The 21,051-nt window shown below is 39.6% G+C and overlaps 6 protein-coding genes across 6 annotated transcripts in view; all 6 read left to right on the top strand.

The window, feature by feature from the left end:
• The window catches only part of LOC132882007 (protocadherin alpha-2-like), a 74,507-nt gene that overhangs the window by 13,194 nt on the left and 40,262 nt on the right, over positions 1-21,051 (top strand). The gene's annotated exons all lie outside the window — the stretch shown is intronic.
• On the top strand, positions 187-2,568 carry LOC132882006 (protocadherin alpha-2-like). The gene has a single exon (XM_060915172.1). The coding sequence runs from the start codon at positions 187-189 to the stop codon at positions 2,566-2,568; it is 2,382 nt and encodes a 793-aa protein (XP_060771155.1).
• Positions 3,723-21,051, top strand: part of LOC132882003 (protocadherin alpha-C2-like) — a 107,927-nt gene continuing 90,598 nt past the window's right edge. Inside the window, exon 1 of the mRNA XM_060915168.1 lies at positions 3,723-6,095. Coding sequence (XP_060771151.1) covers positions 3,723-6,095 — 2,373 coding nt within the window. The remainder of the gene's footprint in view (positions 6,096-21,051) is intronic.
• Positions 7,703-10,126, top strand: LOC132875663 (protocadherin alpha-3-like). The gene has a single exon (XM_060912612.1). The coding sequence runs from the start codon at positions 7,703-7,705 to the stop codon at positions 10,124-10,126; it is 2,424 nt and encodes an 807-aa protein (XP_060768595.1).
• Positions 12,270-14,770, top strand: LOC132875657 (protocadherin alpha-3-like). Its single transcript, XM_060912601.1, has one exon. It carries the CDS (start codon positions 12,341-12,343, stop codon positions 14,768-14,770), a length of 2,430 nt encoding a protein of 809 aa, XP_060768584.1. The 5' UTR covers positions 12,270-12,340.
• LOC132875652 (protocadherin alpha-3-like) lies at positions 18,353-20,779 on the top strand. The gene has a single exon (XM_060912588.1). It carries the CDS (start codon positions 18,353-18,355, stop codon positions 20,777-20,779), a length of 2,427 nt encoding a protein of 808 aa, XP_060768571.1.

Raw genomic sequence — 21,051 nt, 5'->3', positions numbered from 1 at the left:
TCCTTTTGAATGAGTAACGGTGAAGCATAAAGGAACAGCGTGCTTTGTTCCTCGAAGCACGAAATGGTGGACTTACAATCCCAGGCTGGCTCCGGGCGAGACTCTTATTAGCCTATATGGAATATTGTTCTAGAAATTCTAATAGATTGTTTGGATGACTTACTTTCTGAGACTGTCTTCGCTACAATGGGCGTCCCTGTCCAAAAAGACACGGTGTGGATTTGGTTCTTCACGTTATTGTGTTTATCAGGCTTCTGCGTGGCACAGATATCTTACTCCGTGTCAGAGGAAGTCGAAAAAGGAACATTTGTTGGAAATATCGCAAAGGATTTAAACGTTAATGTACCTGAACTGGAGTCGCGGGGACTGCGGATTGTATCGACACATAATAAGAGGTATTTTGATGTAAATCTGAAGACGGGAGTGCTATATGTGAGTGAGAGAATCGACAGAGAGGAACTCTGTAGTAATGCACCAAAGTGTTTAGTAAATATAGAAGTAATCTTAAATAATCCTCTGCATCTCCACAGAATCGAGGTGATCATTTTAGATTTAAATGACAATGCACCGTTTTTCCATAAAATGTCATTCGATATTAATATCACGGAGTCTGCATATACTGGGGAAAAATTCCCGTTACCGGCAGCAAAAGATGCAGATATAGGGACCAACTCGGTGAAAAATTACAAGCTGAGCCAGAATGAACATTTCTCCTTGGATGTACAGAGCGGAGAACAGACGGTATCAGCTGAGTTAGTGCTACAGAAAGCTTTAGACAGAGAGAAACAGCCTGTGATCCGGTTAACTCTGACGGCAATAGACGGAGGAAAACCTCCCCGATCTGGAACGGCGATTGTTGTCATCAATGTCGTGGATGTGAATGATAACACTCCTGCATTTAGCAAACAGCTTTATAAGGTTCGTGTTTCAGAAAATACTCCAACTGGGACGACACTGATAAAACTTGAAGCTACAGATTTAGATGAGGGTATAAATGGTGAAATTGTGTATTCTCTGATCGAGAGAGATAGTTCAGCATCATCCGGTTTATTCACAATAGACAAAGACAGTGGTGAAATTACAGTCCAGGGCAATTTAGATTATGAAGAAAATCCTGCGTTTGAAATTCGTGCGCAAGCCAGTGATCGCGGTCATTCGCCCCGTAGCACACACTGTAAAGTCCTAGTCGAGGTCATTGACGTTAATGATAATACACCAGTAATTTCACTAACATCTTTTATGAATACAGTTAGAGAGGATTCTGCTTCAGGATCAGTAATTGCTTTAGTCACGGTCACAGATCTAGACAACGGAAAAAACGGTGTTGCTAAAGTATATATATCGGGTTCTGAAAAGTTTAAGCTGAAATCTTCATATAAAAATTATTATTCCTTAGTTGTCGATGGTTCGTTAGACAGAGAAAGTGTGTCACAATATAATATCACTATAACAGCTACTGATGAAGGGACTCCTTCTCTCTCCAGCACCACTCTCATTACTGTACACGTCTCAGATGTGAATGATAACGCGCCGCGTTTTCCAGACTCCATCATTAATATGTATGTAAAAGAGAACAGTCAGGTTGGGGCTGTAATTCATACAGTATCTGCTTTTGATCCTGATGTTGGTGATAATGCTAGAATATCATATTCATTACTAGAAAACTCGAAAAACAGTCATGCAAAATCTATGGTCAACATAAACGCTGATAGTGGAGATATTCATAGTTTGCAGTCATTTAATTATGAAGAATTAAAAACATTTCAGTTTAAAGTTCAGGCCACAGACTCTGGTGTTCCGCCACTGAACAGTAACGTGACTGTGAATGTTTTTATCCTGGATGAGAATGACAACAGTCCTGGGATTCTCGCTCCCTATTCTGATCATGGATCTGTTCACTCTGAGAACATTCCCTATTCTGCTGAAGCGGGTTACTTTGTAGCCAAGATTAGAGCTGTAGACCCAGATTCTGGATATAACGCCCTGCTTTCTTATCACATCTCTGAACCCAAAGGAAACAACCTCTTCCGAATCGGAACCAGCAGTGGAGAGATCAGGACTAAGAGGAGAATGAGTGACAATGACCTGAAAACTCACCCACTGGTCATTTTGGTTTCTGATAATGGAGAGCCCTCACTCTCAGCCACTGTGTCTGTTGATGTTGTGGTTGTTGAGAGCACAAATGACATCAAGACTCAGTTGAAACACGCACCGATAAAGGAGGACACTTTCTCGAATTTAAACATGTATCTGTTGATTGCCATTGTGTCAGTTTCAGTGATATTTTTACTGACTCTGGTCAGTTTAATGGCTGTAAAATGCTGCAGGACAGACGGCAGTTTCAGCAGATACAGTGCCCCAGTGATCACCACACATCCTGATGGAAGCTGGTCTTACTCCAAATCTACTCAACAGTATGATGTATGTTTTAGCTCGGACACAATGAAGAGTGATGTAGTTGTTTTCCCTGCGTCATTTCCACCTGCAGATGCTGAATTGATCAGTATAAATGGAGATGACACGTTTAACAAAACGCAGACACTTCCAAATAAAAAGAAGGTAAGATAAACTTGATTTGCTATTAGTTAAACTGTGAGTTTTGTTTTGCATTGTCCTTGGTGCTGCAACAATACTGTGTCAGGAGAACGTTATAACCCCATCAACATGCCTATTTCTAAATATAGATAGATAGATAGATAGATAGATAGATAGATAGATAGATAGATAGATAGATAGATAGATAGATAGATAGATAGATAGATAGATAGATAGATAGCACTGTTCAGTATATTAACAAGATATTTCTGTCCTTCATTTTTTACAAGCCATTACTTTTTTTGTCAGTTTAAATCCTTGTTTATCGTTTGTGTTATTTTAACATTCTCATGTCGGAAAATTTCCAAATATGCCATTTTGAGTAATCAAGAGTCAGAAGAAGGAGAACAAGAAGAAAAATATATTTAAAAAAAAACAGATATTGTGGATTAAGTCTGACTGTGTGCTCTATTAAAGTGGATATATTGGAATGGGAAAAATACCTCTAATTGAATGTTTTATTCAACCATGAACTGGAATTTAATAATACGCCATAATTTCCCAGTTATCAATATCAATGACGTTGACTTTGTTTTGCTGTGTCATGGAAAAAAGTGCAGACTTATCCTAATAAATAAATAAATAAATATTTAAAGCGAGAGACAGAGAGAGAGAGAGAGAGAGAGAGAGAGAGAGAGAGAGAGAAATCACAGCTGTAAGGGTATTTACAATACTTTGCAATGATTCCCTCATGTTTGGTTAAGATAATAAGTATATAAAATCACCCTGTATTATAGAGCAACACATCCCACATACTGAAAAATATGCGGAACAATTTTCTTCGCATCCAAAAATGGGTAATGGTGTAATAGTAATCAAAATAATAATACCAATGAAAAGTAAATACTTAACACTGGTTATTTGATTGTGAATATAACAAAACAGACCCTTGGCGTCGCTATAGACCGTGCAAACAACATCTCGCCTTGTTATAAGGCTCCTCCTTTTGAATGATTAACGGTGAAGCATAAAGGAACAGCGTGCTTTGTTCCTCGAAGCACGAAATGGTGGACTTACAATCCCAGGCTGGCTCCGGGCGAGACTCTTATTAGCCTATATGGAATATTGTTCTAGAAATTCTAATAGATTATTTGGATGACTTACTTTCTGAGACTGTCTTCGCTACAATGGGCGTCCCTGTCCAAAAACACACAGTGTGGATTTGGTTCATCACGTTATTGTGTTTATCAGGCTTCTGCGTGGCGCAGATATCTTACTCCGTGTCAGAGGAAGTCGAAAAAGGAACATTTGTTGGAAATATCGCAAAGGATTTAAACGTTAATGTGCCTGAACTGGAGTCGCGGGGACTGCGGATTGTATCGACACATAATAAGAGGTATTTTGATGTAAATCTGAAGACGGGAGTGCTATATGTGAGTGAGAGAATCGACAGAGAGGAACTCTGTAGTAATGCACCAAAGTGTTTAGTAAATATAGAAGTAATCTTAAATAATCCTCTGCATCTCCACAGAATCGAGGTGATCATTTTAGATTTAAATGACAATGCACCGTTTTTTCATAAAATGTCATTCGATATTAATATCACGGAGTCTGCATATACTGGGGAAAAATTCCCGTTACCGGCAGCAAAAGATGCAGATATAGGGACCAACTCGGTGAAAAGTTACAAGCTGAGCCAGAATGAACATTTCTCCTTGGATGTACAGAGCGGAGAACAGACGGTATCTGCTGAGTTAGTGCTACAGAAAGCTTTAGACAGAGAGAAACAGCCTGTGATCCGGTTAACTCTGACGGCAATAGACGGAGGAAAACCTCCCCGATCTGGAACGGCGATTGTTGTCATCAATGTCGTGGATGTGAATGATAACACTCCTGCATTTAGCAAACAGCTTTATAAGGTTCGTGTTTCAGAAAATACTCCAACTGGGACGACACTGATAAAACTTGAAGCTACAGATTTAGATGAGGGTATAAATGGTGAAATTGTGTATTCTCTGATCGAGAGAGATAGTTCAGCATCATCCGGTTTATTCACAATAGACAAAGACAGTGGTGAAATTACAGTCCAGGGCAATTTAGATTATGAAGAAAATCCTGCGTTTGAAATTCGTGCGCAAGCCAGTGATCGCGGTCATTCGCCCCGTAGCACACACTGTAAAGTCCTAGTCGAGGTCATTGACGTTAATGATAATACACCAGTAATTTCACTAACATCTTTTATGAATACAGTTAGAGAGGATTCTGCTTCAGGATCAGTAATTGCTTTAGTCACGGTCACAGATCTAGACAACGGAAAAAACGGTGTTGCTAAAGTATATATATCGGGTTCTGAAAAGTTTAAGCTGAAATCTTCATATAAAAATTATTATTCCTTAGTTGTCGATGGTTCTTTAGACAGAGAAAGTGTGTCACAATATAATATCACTATAACAGCTACTGATGAAGGGACTCCTTCTCTCTCCAGCACCACTCTCATTACTGTACACGTCTCAGATGTGAATGATAACGCGCCGCGTTTTCCAGACTCCATCATTAATATGTATGTAAAAGAGAACAGTCAGGTTGGGGCTGTAATTCATACAGTATCTGCTTTTGATCCTGATGTTGGTGATAATGCTAGAATATCATATTCATTACTAGAAAACTCGAAAAACAGTTATGCAAAATCTATGGTCAACATAAACGCTGACAGTGGAGATATTCATAGTTTGCAGTCATTTAATTATGAAGAATTAAAAACATTTCAGTTTAAAGTTCAGGCCACGGACTCTGGTGTTCCTCCACTGAACAGTAACGTGACTGTGAATGTTTTTATCCTGGATGAGAATGACAACAGTCCCGGGATTCTCGCTCCCTATTCTGATCATGGATCGGTTCACTCTGAGAACATTCCCTATTCTGCTGAAGCGGGTTACTTTGTAGCCAAGATTAGAGCTGTAGACTCAGATTCTGGATATAACGCCCTGCTTTCTTATCATATCTCTGAACCCAAAGGAAACAACCTCTTCCGGATCGGAACCAGCAGTGGAGAGATCAGGACTAAGAGGAGAATGAGTGACAATGACCTGAAAACTCACCCACTGGTCATTTTGGTTTCTGATAATGGAGAGCCCTCACTCTCAGCCACTGTGTCTGTTGATGTTGTGGTTGTTGAGAGCACAAGTGACATCAAGACTCAGTTGAAACACGCACCGATAAAGGAGGACACTTTCTCGGATTTAAACATGTATCTGCTGATCGCCATTGTGTCAGTTTCAGTGATATTTTTAATGAGTCTGGTCAGTTTAATGGCTGTAAAATGCTGCAGGACAGATGGCAGTTTCAGCAGATACAGCGCCCCAGTGATCACCACACATCCTGATGGAAGCTGGTCTTACTCCAAATCTACTCAACAGTACGATGTTTGTTTTAGTTCTGATACACTAAAGAGTGACGTTATGGTTTTCCCTACATCATTTCCGGCTGCAGATACGGAACTGATAAGTATAAATGAAGGTGACATCTTAAACAGAACGCAGACGCTTCCTCATGAAGCTAAGGTAAGGCTAATATTTATTTCTTCGCGGTCTATAACGTTTGGTCTGTGTGCTGCTCTATAATGATGCGATATTTGCAATTAGTTACATGCGTTTGTGTGTTTCCACAAAAATGCCTTTATATATCCCAGTTCACAATCTGATTGCTGTGTGCTTCAAGAGGAGGGAAATAAAATAATTATCTTATTTTGTATTTGTATGTTTTTGATGAGTTTATCAACTGAGATTACGTATATCATAAATTAATTAAAGACATGTTCTTGATAATCAATAATTAATGAAAGACATTCACATATACCTGAGATTTTGAAGACTCTGTCGACAGACAGACAGACAGACAGACAGACAGATAGATAGATAGATAGATAGATAGATAGATAGATAGATAGATAGATAGATAGAGGCTTTTCTTGATATTATTTGAGATGTAAATATCCCAGAAACTTCATAGTCTAGGCCAGGGGTGTCCAAATTGATCCATAAATGGCCGTGTGGCTGCAGGTTTTCATTCCAGCCATGCAGCAGCACACCTGACTTGGCTCATTCAATCAACTGAACTGTCTTCACACAGTCAAATACTTGCAGCCACACCCACCCTTGATTAAAGGGTGGGTGTGTCAGTTGATTGAATAAGCCAAATGAGGTGTGCTGCTGCATGGCTGGAATGAAAACCTGCAGCCACACGGCCCTTTATGGATCAATTTGGACACCCCTGGTCTAGGCAAATGAAACTGAACAGCCTTAATGTTGAGCAATATAAGATTTTTTCCCTCAAAATTTTAATGATAAATTCAAAAGGTATGCGGGTTCCATGAACGATTTCACAAATTTTCAATATGTGCATCACCTGAGACACGGCAAAAAGACACACAGACAGCCTTCCTATTTGAACTTTTTGTGCCATGTCCAAATCTGCATTGCAGTTGGTGCCTTTTTTGAGAATTCTCTCGTAAATACACGCTGCACATTCTTGTTCGACTGTGTTTGAGCGCACACAACGCCTTTTCGTTTCCCGTGAATGGCATTTCTATACCTAAAAAAATAAAAACAAAAAACATTAAACATAAAATATTGACCTCTTTCCTCACATGCTGTTAAAATTTGAGGTCAATTAAACGAGAAATTGTAAAGTTATTAGATTGTGAAATGAGATCAAATTTTTTGAAACACCCTGTACAAGTTAGTTTACTGGCTTTTTGATGTTAGAATAATAACAATAATAATGGCACCCACTAACTCTATGCAGTCTCATTTGGCTAATTTCAAACGCGTTCCTCCGTCCTGTATTTCCTTGTTTTATTTTAATAATTTATTTGCCTATGTTTGTTGTCAACACTGCTGCATCTCGTAAATATTACTCATATCTGTTTCATCCGTGTTCCGTGATGCCCACATGGTGTCACTCTCAGCCTGTTCTTGGCTTTTCTTTTTTTTCGATTTGGCGAGACTCCTCTTCGTCAGGAGGAAGGGCGTACTGGCTCATGCACGTCTATTGTTTGAGAGACATAATAACAGATTGTTTTTTTTCCCGCTGTTTCATGGAGGATTAAGTCACACCAGTCATACGTTCGGATTTTAATGTTGTCTGGAAAAGGTCTTGATAGTGGGACATGGGTGAAACGGTCAATCACGGATACCTCTTGCGGATAATTTTCACTTGGCTTTGTTGTCTTTTCAACACTGCGAATGGGCAGATCGCATATTCCGTGATGGAGGAGAGTAATCTGGGGACTACAGTTGGGAATTTAGCAAAAGACCTGAATCTCAATGTGCAAGACTTGGAGCACCGTGGGTTACAGATTATTTCCGGACCGAACTCCAGGTATTTTGATTTAAACGTGAAGACTGGTGTCCTCCGTGTTAAAGAAAGAATAGACCGCGAGGATCTATGCGGACGCAGTACGAAATGCACTTTTGAATTGGAGGCTGTTATGAATTCACCTTTAAACATGTATCGGTTTGAAATTATTGTATTAGACGCAAATGATCACGCACCCATGTTTCGCTCGTCAAAAACAGAAATTAATGTTTCTGAATCAGCGTCTCTTGGAGACAGGTTTGCTTTACAGCGTGCCTTTGATGCAGATGTGGGCAGTAATTCGATAAAAAGCTACAGACTTAGCCAGAATGAGCACTTCTCTCTTGACGTACACAGCGGGGAACAGAGTGTATCTTCTGAATTAGTACTACAAAAAGCTCTAGATCGAGAAAAACAAGCTGCGATACAGCTTATACTGACTGCTGTAGACGGAGGAAAACCACCCAGATCTGGTACATTAAATCTAAAAGTAAATGTACTTGATGCGAATGATAACACTCCCGTTTGTGGAAAATCGCTTTACAAAGCTCAAATACCCGAAGAGTCACCATTCGGTACATCTGTTATTACAGTTAGCGCAAATGATGCAGATGAAGGACTGAACGGAGAAATCGTTTATTCATTCGTAAATCATGACAATGACATAATTATTGATTCATTCGCCATCAATTCTGATAGCGGTGAAATAACAGTAAAGGGAAAGCTGGATCACGAGCAAAATAGTGCAGTTGAAATTCGAGTTCAGGCAAGAGACAAAGGAACAAATCCGAGGTCAGCGTTTTGTAAAATACTAGTTGAAATAAGCGATGTGAATGACAATGCTCCCGAAATATCTGTGACGTCACTCGTGAACGTTCTTAAAGAAGATTCTCCAGATGGGACAATGGTCGGTTTAATAGCAGTAAAAGATAGGGATTCCGGGAAAAATGGTGCCGCGTCTCTAAATTTACAAGGTTTTTTACCATTTGCTCTGCAGAACACGTATAAAAATATATATTACTTAACTGTGAAAGGACATCTAGACAGAGAGACTGTTTCACAATACAACATAACTCTTACAGCTACTGATGAAGGGACTCCACCTCTGTCCAGCACCACTGTCATTACTGTACGCATTTCTGACGTGAATGACAACACACCACGTTTTTCAGAAACCGTTATTAATGTGTATGTAAAGGAGAACAGTCAGGTTGGATCTCCAATTCATACAGTATCTGCTTTTGATCCTGATCTTGGTGATAATGCTAGAATTTCATATTCATTACTAGAAAACTCAAAACGTGGTTATGTAACATCCTTAATCAACATAAACTCTGACAGTGGAGATATATACAGTTTGCAGTCATTTAATTATGAATCAATGAAAACATTTCAGTTTAAAGTTCAGGCCACAGACTCTGGTGTTCCTCCACTGAGCAGTAACGTGACTGTGAATGTTTTTATCCTGGATGAGAATGACAACAGTCCCGGGATTCTCGCTCCCTATTCTGATCATGGATCGGTTCACTCTGGAAACATTCCCTATTCTGCTGAAGCGGGTTACTTTGTAGCCAAGATTAGAGCTGTAGACCCAGATTCTGGATATAACGCCCTGCTTTCTTATCACATCTCTGAACCCAAAGGAAACAACCTCTTCCGGATCGGAACCAGCAGTGGAGAGATCAGGACTAAGAGGAGAATGAGTGACAATGACCTGAAAACTCACCCACTGGTCATTTTGGTTTCTGATAATGGAGAGCCCTCACTCTCAGCCACTGTGTCTGTTGATGTTGTGGTTGTTGAGAGCACAGGTGACATAAAGACTCAGTTGAAACACACACCGATAAAGGAGGACACTTTCTCGGATTTAAACATGTATCTGCTGATTGCCATTGTGTCAGTTTCAGTGATATTTTTACTGAGTCTGATCAGTTTAATAGCTGTAAAATGCTACAGGACAGACGGCAGTTTCAGCAGATACAGCGCCCCAGTGATCACCACACATCCTGATGGAAGCTGGTCTTACTCCAAATCTACTCAACAGTATGATGTCTGTTTTAGCTCGGACACAATGAAGAGTGACGTAGTTGTTTTCCCTGCGTCATTCCCGCCTGCAGATGCTGAACTGATCAGTATAAATGAAGGAGACACTTTTAGTAGAACACAAACCCTCCCTAATAAAGAGAAGGTAAGCTGTCCAACTATAATTTTTGTAGTATATTTCATAAGTTATTGATAATTAAAACCTTACATACCAATTTCTCTTCGCTCATCCAGTTGATGTTGCTATCCATGGTTCTGATTATCACATTTTCACTTTTACCCACTTCATGTTCCAAATGGTTTCTATCAGTTTTGCAAACGGGATTTCTCATGTCTACTTTAACACATTTTTTAAAATCTTTTAACAAGCAAAATAGACATTTATTTTTCATCTGGGCTAATATTACCCTTCTCACTGACTGTCTCTTGTAAAGTTGTTGGCACAAGAGCTAGTTAATAAAAACTGCCATATAAACAGTAATTCTACATGAAGAAGTCTAAAATCTTGGTAGCTCAGTAATATGTTTCATATGTTCCATTGCTGATTGGTCATATTTCTACTCGTCTGTTTCTAACGACAATGCACCTGCTCACCTCACATCATCATAACAAAGAAGAGTGTTTACATGCTCTTTACAGATGGTTGCAGAAAGATTTTTAAATCACCAGATACAAATGCTAGAAATTTAGCTGACACAACAGAACTCACTGAATTAATCAGTGATTCTTTCCATATTGTTGAAAGAATAGACAGAGATCAATCACTTGAACAGATGACAATGAGGCTCATGTTGAAATGTCATGGGTGTCTTTTACGTCATGTGATGACAAAGTGACTGATGTGAAGGATGCTAATAATCAAAGTGTGAATTCGTTTCCTCTTGTTTAAATTTAATTAAAACTTGACAGTAATGTTTTTCCTTAATTAAGTTATAAATGTCAGTGGCACGGTGGTGTAGTGGTTAGCGCTGTCGCCTCACAGCAAGAAGGTCCAGGTTCAAGCCCTGTGGCCGACGAGGGCCCTTCTGTGCGGAGTTTGCACACTGTAAAAAAAAAAATTTGTTGTTTTAACTTAAAGTTAGTGCAAGGGCTGCCTTAAAATTTTGAGTTCACTGGAATTCACATAGTAAGTTAAATTGTTGTGAACTTACTATATTAATTTCAGTGAACTCAAAATTTTAAGGCAGCCCTTAAGGCAACCCTTGCACTAACTTTTTTAAGTTAAAACAAGAAATCATTTTTTACAGTGCATGTTCTTACCGTGTCCGCGTGGGTTTCCTCTGGGTGCTCTGGTTTCCCCCACAGACCAAAGACATGCAGGTTAGGTTAACTGGTGACTCGAAATTGACTGTAGGTGTGAGTGTGAATGTGTCTATGTCTAGATAGACATAGTCTGTGTCTATGTGTCAGCCCTGTGATGACCTGGCGACTTGTCCAGGGTGTACCCTGCCTTTTGCCCATAGTCAGCTGGGATAGGCTCCAGCTTGCCTGCGACCCTGTAGAACAGGATAAAGCAGCTAGAGATAATGAGATGAGATGTTATAAATGTATAAATTGATGAGCCATCAACTCAGGAATACATTATTATCATTTTAAATAAGATAGTGTTGAGAGAAAAGCAGAGATATTACGGATTCCTAAAATAGATAATTGCATAAATAATAATTTGTTAATAATTTATAAAGCTTTGTCCTTTGTATATAAAAAATAAGGGACATAATTATTAAAGATATAATGACTGCTGGTTGGGCGTGACTGAATGGCCTGCCAGACATTCAGCAAAGAATAAAAGCTACTTGTCACATTTCAGTTTTGTGGATTTTATTTATTGTACACAAAATTAAATGCAGATTTAACCCTCAAATATCAGTTTGTTTCAGATAGTGGTTGTCTTGTTATGGTTCAGTCGAACTGAACTTGAAATTTAAATGGTCAAAATCGTTAAATGCTCTTTTCCCCTTTTCTCTCTTGAGGTAACATGCAGTTGCAAGAACTATATATATTAGAAATCTCAAAATTTCACAATGTGAAGGGGTTCCTCGTTTGCCACAGATGCTCCAGATGTGTGATTCACGTGGAGTAAATTATTATTATTATTATTATTATTATTATTATTATTATTATTATTGCGATACAATCACTGGATTTGTTTTCATCACTGTATAATATATTGATGATAGTGGATTCACTTCTCCACGTGGTGTCTCTAGCCGCCTGCAGTTGCACGGTTATGATTTTTTTTTTCGGAGGCTCCTCCCTTCAGGCTCGGTCCCTCCTCCAACAGAAGGCTTTGTTCCAGATATGCGACGAGCCTGGGATTATAGTTTCACCCTTAGCTGTTTTTTTTTTTCGTCGCATTGCAGACCGTTGTTATTTATGTTTTCCAAAGATATCTGTAACACTTCGGATGATGGCCGTATTGAAGGGGAGTTGTGTCATTCTGTGGATTTTTGGCGTTTCATTGTGTTGGACTTGGAGTGTGGTGGACGGGCAGATTGCATACACTGTTTTGGAGGAGGCGAGCCCAGGAACAGAAATCGGAAATCTAGTCAAGGATTTAAATCTCAATGTGCAAGACCTTGGACATCGAGGATTTGAAATCATTCCGGGACCAAATGCGAGGTATTTTGGCGTTAATTTAAAAACGGGCATTTTACATGTTAAACAAAGAATAGACCGCGAGGAGCTCTGCAACCAGGAGGCAAAATGTTCACTGGAATTAGAGGCGATTGTTAACTTACCATTAAATATGTATCGGTTTGAAGTTAACGTCGTAGATATTAACGACAATACGCCAACGTTTCCGGTGTCTAAAACAGCACTGAATATTTCAGAATTAGCATTTCCGGGGGAGAGGTTTCCACTGCCGAGTGCGTTTGATGCAGATGTGGGCAGTCACGCAGTAAACAGTTACAAGCTGAGTCAAAATGAGCACTTTTCTCTAGATGTCCAGAGTACCGGAGATCAAAGTTTGTCTGTTGAATTAGTTCTGCATAAAGCTTTAGACCGAGAGAAACAGCCTGTGATTCAGCTCATGCTGACGGCTGTAGATGGAGGAAAACCTCCCAGATCCGGCACTTTGCAGATAATCATAAATGTTGGGGATGTAAATGATAATATTCCGGTCTTTAGTAAGGCTCTCTACAAAGCCCGTGTCACCGAAAACTCTCCATTTGGCACAACCGTGATTTCGGTTCATGCTACTGATATAGACGAGGGCAAAAACGGCGAGATCGTTTATTCTTTCTTCAATCAAAACAACAATAAGCAAGTGCAAGCATTTTATATTGATCCCGAAACTGGGCTGATTACAGTGAAGGGTGTTGTCGATTATGAGACGCAAAATGCAGCTGAAATTCGTATTCAGGCAAAAGATAAAGGACAAGAACCGCGAGCAGCATTATGTAAAGTTTTAGTGGAAATCGTTGACATTAACGATAATGTTCCAGAGATCTCCGTTAATTCTTTGGTTAACCTGATTAAAGAGGACGCTGCCGCCGGTACAATGGTTGGCTTGATCACAGTGAAAGATGGCGATGCTGGTAAAAACGGTGCTGTCAAATTAAAAGTTGCCAATTCTGTACCGTTTAAAATACAGCATACTTACAAAAATAAATATTCTGTAGTTGTCGATGGCCCACTAGACAGAGAGAGCGTGTCTCAATATAACATAAGTCTCTCAGCTACTGATGAAGGGACTCCACCTCTGTCCAGTACCACTGTCATTACTGTAGACATTTCTGATGCAAATGACAACGCACCTCGTTTTCACGACACCGTTATTAATGTGTATGTAAAAGAGAACAGTCAGGTTGGGGCTGTAATTCATACAGTATCTGCTTTTGATCCTGATGTTGGTGATAATGCTAGAATATCATATTCATTACTAGAAAACTCAAAAAACAGTTACATAACATCTATAGTCAACATAAACTCTGATAGTGGAGATATTCATAGTTTGCAGTCATTTAATTTTGAAGAATTAAAAAAAATTCAGTTTAAAGTTCAGGCCACAGACTCTGGTGTTCCTCCACTGAGCAGCAACGTGACTGTGAATGTTTTTATCCTGGATGAGAATGACAACAGTCCCAGGATTCTCACTCCCTATTCTGATCATGGATCTGTTCACTCTGAGAACATTCCCTATTCTGCTGAAGCAGGCTACTTTGCAGCCAAGATTAGAGCTGTAGACGCGGATTCTGGATATAACGCCCTGCTTTCATATCACATCTCTGAACCCAAAGGAAACAACCTCTTCCGGATCGGAACCAGCAGTGGAGAGATCAGGACTAAGAGGAGAATGAGTGACAATGACCTGAAAACTCACCCACTGGTCATTTTGGTTTCTGATAATGGAGAGCCCTCACTCTCAGCCACTGTGTCTGTTGATGTTGTGGTTGTGGAGAGCACAGGTGACATAAAGACTCAGTTGAAACACACACCGATAAAGGAGGACACTTTCTCGGATTTAAACATGTATCTGCTGATTGCCATTGTGTCAGTTTCAGTGATATTTCTACTGAGTCTGATCATTTTAATAGCTGTAAAATGCTGCAGGACCAATAGCAGTTTCAGCAGATACAGCGCCCCAGTGATCACCACACATCCTGATGGAAGCTGGTCTTACTCCAAATCTACTCAACAGTATGATGTGTGTTTTAGCTCGGACACACTGAAGAGTGATGTAGTTGTTTTCCCTGCGTCATTTCCACCTGCAGATGCTGAATTGATTAGTATAAATGAAGGAGAAACGTTTAGTAGAACACAAACCCTCCCTAATGAAGAGAAGGTAAGCTATCCAACTATATTTTTTGTCATATTTTTCATAAGTTATTGATAATTAAAACCTTACATACAAATTTCCCTTTGCAAATCCCGTTGATGTTGCTGTCTATGGTCCTGAATATCACATTCGCCACTTTTACCCACTTCATGTTCCGAATCTTTTCTAAGTTTCACAGACAGGCTTTCTGATATCTATTTTAAGATTTTTTTTAATCTTATACCAAACAAAGTGGACATTTGTTTTTCATCTGGGCTAATATTTAACCTTCCCACTGGCTTTCTGGCTGCAAACTTGTTGGCTCTACAGCTAGTTTAATAAACACTGCCATATAAACAGTAATTCTGCATGAAGATGTCTAAAACCTCAGTAGCTCATTATGTTTCATATCATTGTTCCTTTGCTAAATGGTCATATGTCTACTCATCTGTTTGTAACCACAATGCACCTGTTCACCTCACATCATCATAACAAAGAAGAGTGTTTACATGCTCTTTATAGATTGCTGCACAAAGATTTTTAAGTGTTTAAATGACCAGATATAAATACTTGAAATTTAGCTGACACAAAAGAACTCACTGAATTAATCAGTGATTGTTTCCATATTGGTGAAAGAATGGCCAGAGATCAATCACATGAAGAGATGACATTGAGGCTCATGTTGAAATGTCATGGGTGTCATTTACGTCACGTGATGACAAAGTGACTGATGTGAATGATCCTAATAAAGTGCGAACTCATTTCCTATTGTTTAAATTTCATTAAAACTTGACAGTAATGTTCTCATCTCATCTCATTATTTGTAGCCACTTTATCCTGTTCTACAGGGTCGCAGGCAAGCTGGAGCCTATCCCAGCTGACTATGGGCGAAAGGCGGGGTACACCCTGGACAAGTCACCAGGTCATCACAGGGCTGACACATAGACACAGACAACCATTCTCACTCACATTCACACCTACGGTCAATTTAGAGTCACCAGTTAATCTAACCTGCATGTCTTTGGGCTGTGGGGGAAACCGGAGCACCCGGAGGAAACCCACGCGGACACGGGGAGAACATGCAAAATCCACACAGAAAGGCCCTCGCCGGCCACGGGGCTCGAACCCGGACCTTCTTGCTGTGAGGCGACAGCACTAACCACTACACCACCGTGCCACCCCTGACAGTAATGTTGTTTTTCCTTAATTATGTTATAAAGGTAGAAATTGATGAGGCGTCAACTCAGGAATATATTATTATCATTTTAAATAAGATATTGTTGAGAGGAAAGCAGAGCTATTACAGATTCTTAAAATAGATACAGCGCCCTCCACAATTATTGGCACCCCTCGTTAAGATGTGTTCTCAGGTTTCTAATATATTTTTTTAATTATATAGGACATCAGTGCAAAAAAAGATAAAAATCCAACCTTTAATGCAAGTGCATTTATTCACTGTGAAAAAAATCCCACATTAAAAAATAATTATTTTACATTAAATCATGTGTGCCACAATTATTGGCACCCCTGATGTTAATACTTTGTACAACCCCATTTTTCCAACAAGACAGCACTTAATCTTCTCCTATACCATTTCACAAGATGGGAGAATACAGAGAGAGGGATCTTCGACCATTCTTCTTTGCACAATCTCTCTAAATTGTTCAGAGTCCTGGGTCCTCTCCTATGCACTCTCCTCTTCAGCTCACCCCACAGGTTTTGAATTGGGTTGAGGTCTGGGGACACAGATGGCCATGGGAGGAGCTTGATTTTGTGTCTGGTGAACCATTTTTGTGTAGATTTGGCCACATCTTTTGGGTCATTATCTTGCTGAAAGAGCCAGTGACGACCCATCTTCAGATTTCGGGCAGAGGCCACCAGATTTTGATTTAAAATGTCCTGGTATTTCAAAGAGTTCATGATGCCATGCACCCTAAAAAGGTTTCCGGGGCCTTTGGAAGAGAAACAGGCCCACAGCTTCACCGATCCTCCCCCGTACTTCACAGTGGGCATGAGGTGCTTTTCCGCATACTCATCTTTTGTGTTATGCCAGACCCACTTAGAGTGTTTGTTGCCAAAAAGCTCTATCTTGGTCTCATCTGACCAAAGCACACAGTCCCAGTTGAAGTCCCAATACCGCTTCGTGAACTCCAGACATTTACGTTTATGCTTGTAAGTGAGAAAAGGCTTTTTCCATGCATGCCTCCCAAACAGCTTGTTGGCATGTAGATAGCGCCTGATGGTTGTTATGGAGACTTTGTGACTCCAAGATGCTACTCTTTGATGCAATTCTCTAACAGTGAGCTTTGGAGAACTTTTTACTTCTCTTACAATCCTCCTCACTGTGCGTGGTGGCAAGATAAATTTGCATCCTCGTCCAGGCTTCTTTGCCACTGTTCCAGTTGTTTTAAACTTCTTGATGATTCCTCTGAGTGTAGATATGGGCAGGTGTAGGTGAGTGGCTATTTTCTTGTAGCCATTGCCTGACTTATGAAGGTCGACACACATCTGCCTTACTTGAATGGTGTGTTCTCTTGTCTTTCCCATGTTGAAGAGTGGATAAGAGAAATAGGCCTCTGTGTCACGTCACATTTATACCCCAGGGAAACAGGATGTGATGAATTACTAATTAAAGGTTCCTAGATACTCTGATCAACTTTATAAACTACAGTAGAAATGACAGAAATGCTTCAATTACATTTATTTTCTAGGAATTGTTATGGGTGCCAATAATTGTGGAACAGGTGATTTTATGAAAAATAATTATTTCTTAGTCAGGGATTTTTTATTCACTTGAGTTAACGGTTTCATTTTTCTACAATTTTCAGTGTGAGATTATGCTTCTGCAATAAAAATTGAATTTATTTTAAGGTTTTTAACACATCTTAACCAGGGGTGCTAATAATTGTGGAGGCCGCTATAATTACATAAATAATAATTTGTTAATAATCTATAGAGGATTGTCTTTTTTAAATAAAAAAATAAGGGACATAATGATTAAACATATAAGGACTGCTGGTTCGGCGGGACTGAATGGTCTGTCAGATAAAAAATAAAAGCAACTCGTCACATTTCAATTTTGTGTATTTAATTTATTGTACACAAAATTAAATGTAGATTTGAACCTCAAATATCAATTTGTTTCAGACAGTCGATATCTTGTTATGGTTCAGTCAAATTGAAGTTGAAATTTTAAATGGTCAAAATCGTTAAATGCTCTTTCCCCCTTTTCGCTCTTGAGGAAACAGGAGGTTTCAAGAACTATATATATTAGAAATGACAAAATTTAACTATGTGAAGGGGTTTCCTCGTCTGCCACAGATACACCAGGTGTGTGACTCACGTGGAGTAAATTATTATTATTATTATTATTATTGCGATACAATCACTGGATTTGTTTTCATCATTGTATTATATATTGATGATAGTGGAACCACTTCTCCACGTGGTGTCTCTAGCCGCCTGCACTTGCACGGTTATGATTTTTTTTTTTTGGAGGCTCCTCCCTTCAGACTCGGTCCCTCCTCCACACAGACGGCTTTGTTCCAGATATGCGACGAACCTGGGATTATGGTTTCACCCTTAGTTGTTTTTATTCGTCGCATTCCAGGCCGTTGTTATTTATGTTTTCCAAATATATCTGTAACACTTCGGATGATGGCCGTATTGAAGGGGAGTTGTGTCATTCTGTGGATTTTGTGCGTTTCATTGTGTTGGACTTGGAGTGTGGTGGACGGGCAGATTGCATACACTGTTTTGGAGGAGGCGAGCCCAGGAACAGAAATCGGAAATCTAGTCAAGGATTTAAATCTCAATGTGCAAGACCTTGGACATCGAGGATTTAAAATCGTTCCGGGACCAAATGCGAGGTATTTTGGCGTTAATTTAAAAACGGGCATCTTACAAGTTAAACAAAGAATAGACAGAGAGGAGGTCTGCAACCGAGAGGCAAAATGTTCACTGGAATTAGAGGCGATTGTTAACTTACCATTAAATATGTATCGGTTTGAAGTTAACGTCGTAGATATTAACGACAATACGCCAACGTTTCCGGTGTCTAAAACAGCACTGAATATTTCAGAATTAGCATTTCCGGGGGAGAGGTTTCCACTGCCAAGTGCCTTTGATGCAGATGTGGGCAGTCACGGAGTAAACAGTTACAAGCTGAGTCAAAATGAGCACTTTTCTCTAGATGTCCAGAGCAACAGAGAGCAAAGAATGTCTGTGGAATTAGTTTTACAGAAAGCTTTAGACCGAGAGAAACAGCCTGTGATTCAGCTCATGCTGACTGCTGTAGATGGAGGAAAACCTCCCAGATCCAGAACTTTGCAGATAATTATAAATGTTGAAGATATAAATGATAATATTCCGGTCTTTAGTAAGGCTCTCTACAAAGCTCGTGTCACCGAAAACTCTCCATTTGGTACATCCGTGATTTCGGTTCATGCTACTGATATAGACGAGGGCAAAAACGGCGAGATCGTTTATTCTTTCGTCAATGAAAACCGTGATGAACATTTTGATGCATTTTCTATTGACCCCGAAACTGGGCTGATTAGAGTGCAGGGTGTTGTCGATTATGAGACGCAAAATGCAGCTGAAATTCGTATTCAGGCAAAAGATAAAGGACAAAAACCTCGAGCAGCATTATGTAAAGTTTTAGTGGAAATCGTTGACATTAACGATAATGTTCCAGAGATCTCCGTTAATTCTTTGGTGAACGTGATTAAAGAGGACGCTGCCGCCGGTACAATGGTTGGCTTGATCACTGTCAAAGATGACGATGCTGGTAAAAACGGTGCTGTCAATTTAAAAGTTGCCAATTCTGTACCGTTTAAAATACAGCATACTTACAAAAATAAATATTCTATAGTTGTCGATGGCCCACTAGACAGAGAGAGCGTGTCTCAATATAACATCAGTCTCTCAGCTACTGATGAAGGGACTCCACCTCTGTCCAGCACCACTGTCATTACTGTAGACGTTTCTGATGCAAATGACAATGCGCCCTGTTTTCACGACCCTGTTATGAATGTGTATATAAAAGAGAACAGTCAGGTTGGGGCTGTAATTCGTACAGTATCTGCTTTTGATCCTGATGTTGGTGATAATGCTAGAATGTCATATTCATTACTAGAAAACTCAAAAAACAGTTACGTAACATCTATGGTCAACATAAACGCTGATAGTGGAGATATTCATAGTTTGCAGTCATTTAATTATGAAGAATTAAAAACATTTCAGTTTAAAGTTCAGGCCACAGACTCTGGTGTTCCTCCACTGAGCAGTAACGTGACTGTGAATGTTTTTATCCTGGATGAGAATGACAACAGTCCTGGGATTCTCACTCCCTATTCTGATCATGGATCGGTTCACTCTGAGAACATTCCCTATTCTGCTGAAGCGGGTTACTTTGTAGCCAAAATTAGAGCTGTAGACCCAGATTCTGGATATAACGCCTTGCTTTCTTATCACATCTCTGAACCCAAAGGAAACAACCTCTTCTTGATCGGAACCAGCAGTGGAGAGATCAGGACTAAGAGGAGAATGAGTGACAATGACCTGAAAGCTCACCCACTGGTCATTTTGGTTTCTGATAACGGAGAGCCCTCACTGTCATCCACTGTGTCTGTTGATGTTGTGGTTGTTGAGAACACAGGTGACATCAATATTCAGATGAACCATGCACCGATAAAGGAGGACACTTTCTCAGATATAAACATGTATCTGCTGATCGCCATTGTGTCAGTTTCAGTGATATTTTTACTGAGTCTGATCAGTTTAATAGCTGTAAAATGCTGCAGGACCGATGGCAGTTTCAGCAGATACAGCGCCCCAGTGATCACCACACATCCTGATGGAAGCTGGTCTTACTCCAAATCTACTCAACAGTATGATGTGTGTTTTAGCTCAGACACACTGAAGAGTGATGTAGTTGTTTTCCCTACGTCATTTCCACCTGCAGATGCTGAATTAATCAGTATAAATGAAGGAGAAACGTTTAGTAGAACACAAACCCTCCCTAATAAAGAGAAGGTAAGCTATCCAACTATAATTTTTGGAGTATATTTCATAAGGTATTGATAATTAAAACTTTACATACAAATTTCCCTTCGCGAATCCCATTGATGATGCTGTCCATGGTCCTGAATATCACATTCGCCCTTTTTACCTACTTCATGTTCCGAATCTTTTCTATAAGTTTCATAGATGGGCCTTCTCATACCTACTTTAAGATTTTTTAAATCTTTTACCAAACACAGTGGACATTTATTTTTTATCTGGGCTAATATTTAACCATCCCACTGGCTTTCGGGCTGCAAACTTGTTGGCTCTACAGCTAGTTTAATAAACAC

The sequence above is a fragment of the Neoarius graeffei genome, chromosome 2 (assembly GCF_027579695.1).
Source record: "Neoarius graeffei isolate fNeoGra1 chromosome 2, fNeoGra1.pri, whole genome shotgun sequence".
Taxonomy (NCBI): Eukaryota; Metazoa; Chordata; class Actinopteri; order Siluriformes; family Ariidae; genus Neoarius; species Neoarius graeffei.
Note: the sequence above shows the minus strand (reverse complement) of the source record. Positions and strands in the feature narration are given on the sequence as shown.

Bases quoted from the DNA above. Each gene is read 5' to 3' on its own strand.
- LOC132882006 (XM_060915172.1), top strand. From the start codon at position 187: ATGGGCGTCCCTGTCCAAAAAGACACGGTGTGGATTTGGTTCTTCACG.
- LOC132875663 (XM_060912612.1), top strand. From the start codon at position 7,703: ATGGGTGAAACGGTCAATCACGGATACCTCTTGCGGATAATTTTCACT.
- LOC132875652 (XM_060912588.1), top strand. From the start codon at position 18,353: ATGGCCGTATTGAAGGGGAGTTGTGTCATTCTGTGGATTTTGTGCGTT.
- LOC132875657 (XM_060912601.1), top strand. From the start codon at position 12,341: ATGATGGCCGTATTGAAGGGGAGTTGTGTCATTCTGTGGATTTTTGGC.